The sequence below is a fragment of the Myxine glutinosa genome, chromosome 10 (genome assembly GCF_964187855.1).
Source record: "Myxine glutinosa chromosome 10, kmMyxGlut1.1, whole genome shotgun sequence".
Classification (NCBI taxonomy): domain Eukaryota; kingdom Metazoa; phylum Chordata; class Myxini; order Myxiniformes; family Myxinidae; genus Myxine; species Myxine glutinosa.
The window spans coordinates 10,609,116-10,621,490 of NC_136270.1; the positions used below are offsets into that span (position 1 = coordinate 10,609,116).

The following is a 12,375-nucleotide window of genomic DNA, read 5'->3' on the forward strand; positions in this document are numbered from 1 at the left end:
GCAGCCTTGTGAGCGTGCCAAAGTCTGAAGCCTCGGCCTAGTGTCAGGAGTGCTTATGTCTTCTTTATTTATTAAACATCCTACTGACATAAATTAACACTCGTTTTACTCTGCGCACATTGCACATCATGTGTCGTGATTTTCATCTCCCTGCGCTTTGTATTTATTGTTATTTATAAAACGCTACTACCCTTGAGCCTCGGTTTGTAAGCCACTGTCTCCAATTCCAATAGAAGAGACATAATTACTCTTTTATGGAAAATGTTTTTCGAGTGTGTTTTATCCTCAAAAATAGACCATAGTGAACACACATTCGTGTTAAAAGATTGGAGTTTAAAACCTACTCTTATGAAGGGGGACAGACATCGGACAGACAGGGGAAGGGGTACACACACACAAACTAACATTGTGTTTTATATGGTGGATGAGATCCAGTACCGACGTTTTTTATTATTATTTTTTTCTGACGAGGTAACATTTAACACAATTATATTTAGCATTTTACAAAATGTTAAATATATTTTTAAATATGATACCTCCATACATCGTCGTCGTCCTATGGGAGCATGCACTGGATCAGCACGTCGCTGCGTCCTTGGACGACACCTCCACACCATGCCAACACACACCACTGTGTGTTACGGAATGAAGTGTTTTACGGCGGCCGGAGTGCAAATCCTGCCACCAACCTCCATACATGTTGGTTAGTTTATGATATATAGCTCTTTTAAATACATACATACTCCAAATCTGAACGTATTTAAATAATGCATTAAAAAGTTATGACAAAAACTCGGAAATTGAATGTATTTGAGTCGATAATTAATATGCAAGTTAGATGTGCAACACTATAAAATTGAGTCATGTGATATGACGAAGTGTAATAAAAGTATTGGAGCCTCCCCCTTCCCCTTTCAAATTATGCCCCATTGTTATCAACTACAGTGTGCAACATCACACATACTTTGCTGTATTTTCTTTACATTTCAAACATAATAGTTTTTGTGGTTTATGTAGTTGTACAGCATCAGAACTTTCTTTGTCCACGTAACCATAAGTTTTTGTTTTATGTCCTTCCTACAAACCACATGAGACCTTCGATAGTGAATGCAGACGTTAATAGCTTAATAAATCATGACCCAAAACCCCATGGAAACTCGATGCATGGGCTTGGATTTGGCTACATGGGTTTCGACCCAGGACATTGTGCACCGAGCACAAAAGTGATTCCAGCTGTGCAGGATGAGTGAATGGGAATTCTTAAGTGGATCCGTCACACTGAATGCCACCCATCAGTTCCAGGCATTTTCTTATAATAGGTAATAAGGGCACAGAGTGTGCAGCCAAGAGATTGTGTCAAGAAGCTGGGAAGGGTTGCAGATGACTTGAAGATGTGGTCAAGGACCCAGGTGACAGACCTCAAGGATCAGAAGGTTCTGGTCAAGCCGGCCTTGGTGTCTGTATAGCCTATTGGGTCAAGCTGATCCATTGCAGCTCTGAAGGATTTTGATTATTTGGGGCTAAAGCATTGCTCTTGTTCGGTGTTCCAGAAGTGAGGTTAATTTGTGAAATATATATTTAAAGTCCACCTTTTGGCATACAAATAAAAAAATCTGAAATACAGTGAATATTAATGAGTACCTGTAAAGGTTAGCCAAGCACAGTGTCCTAGATTCTTATCCTCTGCACTTTATGCTGGTGGTAAATATCACCGAATATTTATAATATGACAGTTTGGAAATTTGTACACAGTTCGTTTACTATTCCATCTCCAGGCGCTGGATGACGTCATCGCCAGACTCTGAAGGTGGCCCGGCGATGACGCGCGCTGAAAGGGAGAACTCATTTTTCACTCCATTTGTTTTGTTTTTTTTCTTGTTTGTTTGTTCGTCCGGGCGATAGCTCAGCCATCCTTTGAGCTAGGAAGCTGAAATTTGGGCACAATAGTGAGCAAGTGCTTTGGCAAAAAAGTTATTTTTTATTTTTTGATTAATCAATTAATTGATTTATTAATTACTTATTTATTTTCTTTGTCATCTGGGCAATATCTCGGGCACCTTTTAAGCTACGAAGCTGATATTTGGACACGACAGTGACCAAGTTATTTGGCTGTAAATGATATTTTTAATTTATTGATTAATCAATTAATATATGAATTAGTTATTGATTAATCAACTAATCATTAATTTCTTTTTTTAATTATTCATTTAATTAATTTTCAAAAAGTTACAGCTTCGAATGGAACACTGGTGGTTTAGGTATGCTATTTGTTTTTTTTGTTTTTTTTGTTTTTTTTGTATACAAGATCGAGGCTCGTGAAGGAGCGAACATTTATCACACAGAAAGACAAACCGACAAACCGACACATAACCGACAAACCGACACATAAAACAAAAAGCATCGGGAGCGGTAGACAAGATGGGGAGAGAGGGGGAAGGACACAAACACAACATTTGAGAGCAGGAACCGAGAGACTTGGAGACATCGAGAGAACTGTGGGAGGGAGAGGGCTTTGGGGGGGAGGCATGGGAAAGGGGGTGGGAGAGGCATAAAACATATGGACACTGTCAGGACTACCAGGAAAGAAGTTGGAATTACAAACAAGGTGGATCTGGGGTGAATTAGTGGGGGTAGAAAAGATCAAGGTTTTGGATGGGGGAAGATAAGAGATGGTGGTGAACAGCTGTTTTAAAGACCTGGAGGGAGGAGTGGGATTGAAGGGAGTGTGGGAGTTTGTTCCAGAGGCGGGAGAAAAGAGGAATGAAGGAGTGAAGGTGAGCAGAGAGCCGAGACCCAAAATCATCTTCATCCGCTCTTTTCATCCGCTCCAATTAGCCAATTGATTAAGAAATTAATTACTTTATGATTGTTATTTACTTATTTTAATTGTGCAATTAATCAGTCATTTATTGTACACCGCTCCCCTCCCAATACCATCTCTATGTGCTGCACGGCGGCATCGCCGGGTGCCGAACGAGTCCCAGCAATGCCCCACGCTGGAGGATGTGTTATTACTTGCAAAATCGAAGATTTTTCAAGTATATTGGTCGGTTGCATTTGTGGTTCTGTCTGTCTGTCTGTTTGTTACTTGTCGGAAAAGATTCCGGCAAGTATGTTGGTTGCTTGGTTGGTTTGTCTGTCTGTTACTTGCCGGAAAAGATTCCGGCAAGTATGTTGGTTGGTTTGTCTGTTTGTCTGTTTGTCTGTCTGTTTGTCTGTTTGTGTGCAGTACTACATCTACATCGTTGCACCTAGAATCGCCAAACTTTACACACATATTTGTCTTGCCCTGGAATAGACTGCCCAATTTTTAACTCTCTAGGCCCAAGGCCTCCATTATGACGTCATAATTCGATAATTTGACAAGTACAAAACTTCATCCAATCAAGATGAAATTTCTTGAGCACCATGTCGACATAAACTGGTGGAGAAAAATAAAATAATAATGACGTCATCAGTCACGTGGTTCGGCCGCCATCTTGGAAAAACCGAAAAACTTTGCACCTCCATATCTCCGAAAGTGCTGAATAGAAAAAATTGAGATATGGCTCATTGTAAAGAACTCTCCATGGGGAATAAAATATGTTAATGATGATGTCATAGGTGCCTCCATTATGACGTCATAATTCGACAAGTACAAAACTTCATCAGATGAAGATGAAATTTATTGAGCATAATCGAGGAATAAATTAGTTTAGAAAACAAATAATGATGACGTCATCGGTCACGTGGTTCGGCCGCCATATTTGTCCAAAATGGCCGATTTTAAAAAAGTACATTCCGGCAAGGGGTTTTTTTTTTTTTTTTTTTGTTTTTTTTTTGTTGTTGACCGATTTTTCATCTGTCTGATTGTCTGTCTGTCTGTTTGTGCGCAGTACTATGTCTACACTGTTGCACATAGAATCGCCAAACTTTACACACATATTTGTCTTGCCCTGAAATAGACTGTGCCCAATTTTTAACTCTCTCGGCCCAAGCCCTCCATTATGACGTCATAATTAGATAATTCGATTAGGTTAGATAGCCCTGGTGTTGGGCTAGCGGCTAGGGTGCCAGCTTGGGATCCGAGGATCCTGGGTTCGAATCCCGGTCGATTGCTGAATTAACGCCAGGGGGGTTGACTCAGCCTGTCATCCTTCCGAGGTCGGCTAATTGAGTACCAGTTCACTGGTAATTCCCTGTTTGTCGTTAAAAGCGGCAAAAAGGGTTGGCGTCAGGAAGGGCATCCGGCCGTAAAACATTGCTTCAAAAAGGGGACCAAAAAAACAACAACAACCACGGTCCCCGAAAAAGGCCAACACCCGCCTTGCGGGGAAAAATGGCCTCTAAAGGTGGTTTTTTAATTAGATAATTCGACACGTACAAAACTTCATCCAATCAAGATACAATTTCTTGAGCGACATGTTGGCATAAACTGGTGGAGAACTAAAATAATGATGACTTCATCGGTCATGTGGTTCGGCCGCCATCTTGGAAAAACCGAAAAACTTTGCACCTCTATATCTCCGTAAGTGCTGAATAGAAAGAATTGAGACATGGCTCATTGTAAAGAACTCTCCATGGGGAATAAAATGATGATGTCATAGGTGCCTCCATTATGACGTCATAATTCGACAAGTACAAAACTTCATTGGATGAAGATGAAATTTCTTGAGCATAATCTAGGAATAAATTAGTTTATAAAACAAATAATGATGACGTCATCGGTCACGTGGTTCGGCCGCCATATTTGTCCAAAATGGCCGATAAAAAAAGTACATTCCGGCAAGTCCTCGGTCTCTGACCGATTTTTCATCTGTCTGTTTGGCTGTCTGTTTGTCTGTCTCTGTTTGTCTGTCTGTTTGTCTGTCTGTCTCTGTTTGTCTGTGTTTGTCTGTCTGTTTGTGCACAGTACTACGTCAACTCCGTTGCACATAGAATCGCCAAACTTTACACACATATTTGTCTTGCCCTGGAATAGACTGTGCCCAATTTTTAACTCTCTCTGCCCATGCCCTCCATTATGACGTCATAATTAGATGATTCGACATGTACAAAACTTCATCCAATCAAGATGCAATTTCGTGAGCGACATGGCGGCATAAACTGGTGGAGAAAAAAAATGATGATGACGTCATCGGTCACATGGTTCGGCCGCCATCTTGGAAAAACCAAAAAACTTTGCACCTCTATATCTCCGTAAGTGCTGAATAGAAAGAATTGAGACATGGCTCATTGTAAAGAACTCTCCATGGGGAATAAGATATGTTAATGATGATGTCATAGGTGCCTCCATTATGACATCATAATTCGACAAGTACAAAACATCATCGGATAAAGATGAAATTTCTTGAGCATAATCTAGGAATAAATTAGTTTAGAAAACAAATAATAATGACGTCATCGGTCACGTGGTTCGGCCGCCATATTTGTCCAAAATGGCCGATTTTAAAAAAGTACATTCCGGCAAGTCCTCGGTCTCTGACAAATTTTTCATTTGTCTGTTTGTTTGTCTGTTTGTCACCGGCCTACACGTCACAATTATAAACCAATAGTCACGAAACTTCACCAAGCTGTATAGGTCGTCCCAATTGAGAAGCCTATTGATTTTGCGGTCAAAGGTCATCTGGAGGTCAAATTTATAAAAGCCATTTTAAATCCAATTGACTTAAAGATTGAATAGCATTTGTATATCGAGTCAATAATTGGGAAATGAACTATTTTTGAGGTCAAAAGGTCCACTCAAGGTCAAATTTTCAAAATCATAAATTTTCATCTGAAAAAAACCGTCAATTTTCATCCGATTGACTTGAAAATCGAATAGCATTTGTATATTGCCTCACTGAATTGGGAAACCAACTAATTTTGAGGTCAAAAGGTCAAAGGTCAACTCAAGGTCAAATTTTCAGAATCAATTTTCATCCAATTGACTTGAAATTTGAAGAGGACTTGCACATCTGGTCACTGAATTCAACCACCAAGTATATTTGAGGTCAACATAGGCCAAAAGGTCAACATATGCCAAATTTCTAAAATCCTCAATTTTCATCCGATTGACTTGAAATTTGAAGAGAACTTGCATATCTGGTCACTGAATTCAACCACCAAGTATTTTTGAGGTCAACATCGGCCAAAAGGTCAACATAGGCCAAATTTCTAAAATCCTCTATTTTCATCCGATTGGAAATTTGAAGAGCATTTGCATATCTGGTCACTGAATTCAACCACAAATTATATTTTAGGTAAACGTAGGCCAAAAGGTCAACATAAGCCGAATTTCTAAAATCACCAATTTTCATTTGATTGACTTGAAATTTCAAGAGGATTTGCATATATGGTCACTGAATTCAACCACCAACTATTTTTGAGGTCAACATCGGCCAAGTTTTAAAATCTTCAAGTTTCATCCTATTTACTTGAAAACTGAACAGCATTTGCACATTGAGTCACTGAATGGGGAAACTAACTATTTTTGAGGTCAAAAGGTCGAAGGTCAACTCAAGGTCAAACTTCCAAAATCATCTTTTTCTTCTGAAAAATCGTCACTTTTCTTCCTATTGACCCGAGCTTTGATCAAGATTGTCAATTTTAATCTTGATGAAATGGACAATTTGCTTTATCGATGGAATTTTGGGGGGGGGGGGGTGGGGGGGGGCGGATTTTGCAAGTATCGTGCTCCGCATGACGTCTTCTTGTTTATTTATTTGACATGGTGGTGGTGTACTTTGTATCTGTACTTGTTGTTTTTGTATATTTAGTGGAGTCTCGTATAAGAGCTAATGCTAAGATGATTAAAATAAAAAACCATAATAATGCAATGAGTGAATAAAAAAACTTATGTGTTTGTTGTACCCATCCCATTCCCACACCATTCCTCTTTTCCACTTTTCCCTCCAAGTACTTGCCACCAACTGGCCACATGCAGAGTACATTCATCCCGCAATACACCACCGTGCCTGCCACATCTGTCAACATGGAGGTAATTCTTCATTTTAGTGTCTCTTGTCATGTGAAAATGCCTGTGGATATGTAAACGACTTTAAGCAAAATATTAATTCATTTTAGTATTTATAGGTTGTACTTGCTTCGTTCGGAGTTATCACGCATTACTATCAAGTGCAGTTGGTTTGCTGCTTATCGAGGCAAACTGTCTTGGTGTTTTTTGTACAGCAAATATTGGATCATGAAAGAGCAAGAAGACCAAAGGCAAAAATATAACATATTGACAGTGGGGCAGTGGAGCAAAAGACGGATGAAACATGCAAAAATAATGAAAGAACAGAAAAGGAAGAGAGACAGAGACTGATTGTTTCTTCCTTTTATTACAAAAGTGAAAAAGGACAAGTTATGTTAAGTTATAGAAAGAAACAATAATTAAACCATTGTTTCAGAGAAAAATGACTAATAAATCGGTATCATCAAGCTTGCAAATGACATCATTAAAAATCCATTTTTCTTTAAATAATGTTAAACTTTTATTCATTAAAAAAAAACTATTCCATTTTTAATCTTGCGCTCATAAGAGCCTTAAAGGTGAGCAACACATTATGTGAACAGCAATGTTTCCCATTTTTGTCTTTCTGGATTTGTCATTCGCAAACTTAGCCTGACCAATCAAAAAATTGGTTAAAACCACTTTCTTAAAGGAAGGAGGTCGTAAAACACTGTAAATAAAAACATTGGAGTGAAAATGAGTCAAGTTTCCTATTACAAGTTTCCTATTAGTCAACATATTATTGAAGGAGGGTAAAAAGGAGTTGCAAATGTGCACATTCAAGGTATATGCATTCAAGAAAGGGCAGAGATGAGAGTTGGCAGCAGAGAAGCGGTTCAATAAAACATTACAAGGTAAAATCCAGTGTATAAGTTTCCATTGGATATCTCCAACATATTTTGGAGTAGGTAAAATATAAAACCCTTGCCAGTTGGGGTGGTGGAGATTTTAGGGGGGAGAAATTCTCGCCATCGAAGCCTCGGGTGCTCTGAAAATGTTGTAGTATGTAAGATTTTGACGCAGGCATTATACAGTATTTTATTTGGGAAGGACAGGAGGGACAATGCAGTGTTGTCAGGATTTTCCAGGCCAGGAGACAGATTTATTAGTGGACTGTATACAAGGAGTTTTGGGAAGTGAGCTGTTGTTTCCTCAGATGGAGTTTCGAGTTCCTGGCGAGTGCTGCTGTAAGTTGATAGTACTCCTTGGAGGAATCGCGAGATGATTCGGACAGATCTTATCCCAGTTCTTTGTGCCAGGGCAGCGGCACTCGGCCAGTGATTGTCAGACACCGCCCTGAGATATTTTACCCGCAGCAGCCCGGCATCAGCAAAGCGTTGAACGAGTCCTGTCATTTACACTGTTTTTGAGAAAGCAGTTGTAAAATAAGGGCTCATTGAAAAACATTTCCATTTTGTACGACACCATTTCCCAGGAAAGGGAGAAGGTTTGCAAGGCATTCATCACCCCTTGGTAGAAGGTGGGCAGCAGAGAAAGGTCAATGTGATGCAAGTTCATCAAAAAGAGTTCCCGGCAGTATCCAAGTTTGCTTGCAAGTTGTAGCAAGCAGTTAGCCAAAGGCTTCCACAGTAGGGCTTCACTCCCATACAAAATTGAAGGACAACTTGAAGCCGAAAAACTACAAGCCGGCTGCGGATGTCGATGAGGCCTTGGCCACCTTCAACAAGTGGCAGGTAGGTAACGGCGGGTTGCAGCCAGTGTTTTCCGCTCCAGAAGAAATCAATGATATTATTTTGTGGTGTGGCTACAAGGTTTCCAGGTGGTTGCAGACATACCATTTTGTGCCATAACATGGAGGCAATGAGATTATTGAGGACGAGGGTTCTTCCATGGTAAGACAGTTGAAAATATGTCCTTTCCAACGATTTAGTTTTCTCATTACCTTGTCCAGCAATCCTGTCCAGTTCTGCAGTTCAAAGGTGTTATCTCCCAGGAAGATCCAAAGGTATTTGATTCCATTTTGTTGCCAATTCATCCCTCTTGGTAGAGCAATTTGTGGGCAAGCTCCAGGTCGCTCTTTTTCCAATTTATCCGGCCTGAACATGCAGTCACGTGAAAAAGTAAGCACACCCCATGTAAAGTTTTGACTTTTTCAACATATTTCAACATACAGCTATTTGATCTTCATTTCAACAATACTGATAGATAAAGGTGATATAAAATAACAAATATCATGAAACATTTACATTTTGTGGTCCATTCTATAATTTAAATAAACATAAACGCAAATTTCGCATGTGGAAAAAGTAAGTACACCCCTACATTTATCACTACTTCAAATACCTAAAATTGGAATCAGGTGCACCAGCTCAGGTGCAAATGATTAGAACATCGTTACAGAGGATCTTGGAGGAACCTGTCTTATTTAAACCTCAGATATTTAGTTTGGTTTGCTCTTTGTTGTTGAAGTGTGTGGCGTCACCATGCCTAGATCAAAAGAGATCTCTGAGGCCTTCAGAAAGAAGGTTATAGATGCCTACGAGTCTGGGAAGGGATTTAAAAAGATCTCCAAACAATTTGAAATCAATCAATCGACTGTCCGGAAGATCATCTACAATTGGAGAAGATTCCAAACAACTGCCAACTTGTTCAGGCCAGGCCGCCCCAGCAAGTTCAGACCGAGAGCAGACCGCAAGAGCTGAAAGAAGTCTCCAAGAACCCCAGAATGTCATCACGGGACCTACAGGTAGCTCTTGCCACTGTTGATGTCAAAGTGCACGAGTCTACCATTAGAAAGAGGCTGCACAAATTTGATCTACATGGGAGGTGTGCCAGGAGGAAACCTTTGCTGTCCAGAAAGAACATCAGGGCAAGACTAAAGTTTGGCAATGAACACCTAGGCAAAGACCAGCACTTCTGGAACAATGTGCTCTGGACAGATGAGTCAAAGGTAGAGCTGTTTGGCCACAGTACCAGAAGACATGTTTGGCGAAAACCAAAGACAGCATTTGACCACAAGAACCCTGATACCAACTGTAAAGCATGGTGGTGGAAATATTATGGTTTGGGGCAGCTTTGCTGCATTAGGGCCTGGGCAGCTCACCATCATAGAATCCACTATGAATTCTTCATTGTACCAGAGGGTGCTTGAGGATAATGTGAGGCCACCTGTCGGAAAGTTGAAGCTCAACCGAAGGTGGACCTTGCAACATGACAATGACCCTAAACATACCAGTAAATCCATGAAGGAATGGCTGAAAAGAAATGAAATGGAGTGTTTTTTTTTTGTTTGTTTTTTGTATACAAGATCGAGGCTCGTGAAAGAGCTAACATTAATCACACAGAAAGACAAACCGACACATAAAACATAACATGGGGAGCGGTAGACAAGATGGGGAGAGAGGGGGAAGGACACAAACACAACATTTGAGAGCAGGGACATCGAGAGATCTTTGGGAGGGAGAGGGCTTTGGGGTGGGGAGGCATGGGAGGGTGGGGGGGTGGGAGAGGTATAAAACATATGGACACTGCCAGGACTTCCAGGAAAGAAGTTGGAATTTCAAACAAGGTGGATCTGGGATGAATTAGGCAGGGGTAGAAAAGATCAAGGTTTTGGATGGGGGAAGATAAGAGATGGTGGTGAACAGCTGTTTTAAAGACCTGGAGGGAGGAGTGGGATTGAAGGGAGTGTGGGAGTTTGTTCTGGAATTTGTTTTGTTCTGGAATGGCCAAGTCAAAGCCCGGATCTAAATCCCATTGAGATGTTGTGGGGGGATTTGAAAGGAGCTGTGCATGCAAGAAACCCCTCAAACATCGCACAGCTGAAAGAATTCTGCATGGAGGAGTGGGCAAAAATTTCTCCCAGTCGATGTCAGAGACTGGGAGACGGTTATAAGAAATGCCTACTTGAGGTTGTTTCTGCCAAAGGGGGCAATACCACCTATTAGAGCCAAGGGTGTAATTACTTTTTCCACATGCGAAATTTGCATTTATGTTTATTTAAATTATACAATGGACTACAAAATGTAAATGTTTCATGATATTTGTTATATTATATCACCTTTATCTATCAATATTGTTGAAATGAAGATCAAATAGCTGCATGTTGAAATATGTTGAAAAAGTCAAAATTTTACATGGGGTGTACTTACTTTTTCACGTGACTGTATGTTTCTAATGCCTGAGTCATTGCAGTGGCGTCAGCATTATTGTTTACAAGAACACAAATATCATCTGCATAAGCAGAGATTTTGAGTGGTGTGGTGAGGATGGATCCAGTAAAACCAGAAATGTGCTTAAGTAGTTGGAGCAGGAGGGGTTCGATGGCGAGGGAGTATAAGGGTCCAGACAGCAGGCAACCTTGTACTCCACCCTGTATACTGTATAGCGATGGAGCTGCACAGAACTTGGTTACTTTTAAGAATACTGGTTATATTAAAATTCAAAAGTTCAATATACGAGATAAAATTAGGCCCAAAGCCGAAACTCTCTAAAACTCCAAAAGGGTATGCAATCAAAAGCTTTTTCTTGATCAATAAAAACCAGACCAACTTTCTTGTTAAAAATTTTACAAAACCGAATAGTATCACGGATAAAAAAAATACCTTGTCAAAGATAGCACGTCTCGGGATACAAAAGGATTGATGTTCTCCTACAAGCACGTTCATAAAGGGTTTCAATCGATTGGATAAGGTTTTAGCTAAAATTTTATAATCGGTACATGAAACAGAAATAGGCCGCCAGTTTTCTATCAGTTGGGAGTCTCCTTTCTTCGGGATTAAGGAGGTAACTGCTCTACGGCAGCTCCATGGTAGTTGTCCATCCAATAAACATTCATTCAGGACCTGCAGTAGGTGGGGTCCAATGGTGTCCCAGAAGCACCGGAAAAATTTGCTTGTCAGCCCATCAAGTCCAGGGGCTTTGCCAGGCTCCAAGGTATTCAAGGCAGTGGAGAGTTCACTTAAGAGAATGGGAGTCTCCAACTGTTGTTTCTGGTCCTCCATTAATGTTGGAAGGTTGGACACGAGTTAATCATCTTTAGAAGCAACAAGGATATTCCAGATTTCTTGAAAAACCTTTTTAAAGGTAATATCATCAAGAAGATTATTATCGAATTTCCAATAGGCACTTTTGTGCTTCGGCCGAGGGGTGGAAATTGTGAGAAGTATCGCGCTAAGGTCTGCAAACCCAGATGGGCAGATCTGGGATAAAAGGACAAGACATTCAAAGGAGGCATTGCCATAAAATTTGTCTAAGTGAGCAAGTGTAATGTTATTTTGAATGCAACGACACCATGAGTATTGCCTAGTTGAAGGGTGTTGCAATCGCCAGATGTCCATGTAGTTTAAATTTTGTAATATTCTCACAAGGGGTGTTGTGGTGGCAGGGTGGGGTTCGGCACTGTTCCTGTCAAGTTTGGGGTGGAGGGTACAGTTGAAGTC

The 12,375-nt window shown here is 40.4% G+C and overlaps 1 protein-coding gene across 3 annotated transcripts in view; it reads left to right on the plus strand.

The window, feature by feature from the left end:
* Nucleotides 1-12,375, plus strand: part of LOC137434244 (RNA-binding motif, single-stranded-interacting protein 3) — a 561,728-nt gene that overhangs the window by 538,217 nt on the left and 11,136 nt on the right. For all 3 annotated transcript variants that reach the window (XM_068127062.2, XM_068127063.2, XM_068127064.2), the window contains one exon: nt 6,878-6,958. In XM_068127062.2, the coding sequence (XP_067983163.1) occupies nt 6,878-6,958 (81 nt within the window). The remainder of the gene's footprint in view (nt 1-6,877; nt 6,959-12,375) is intronic.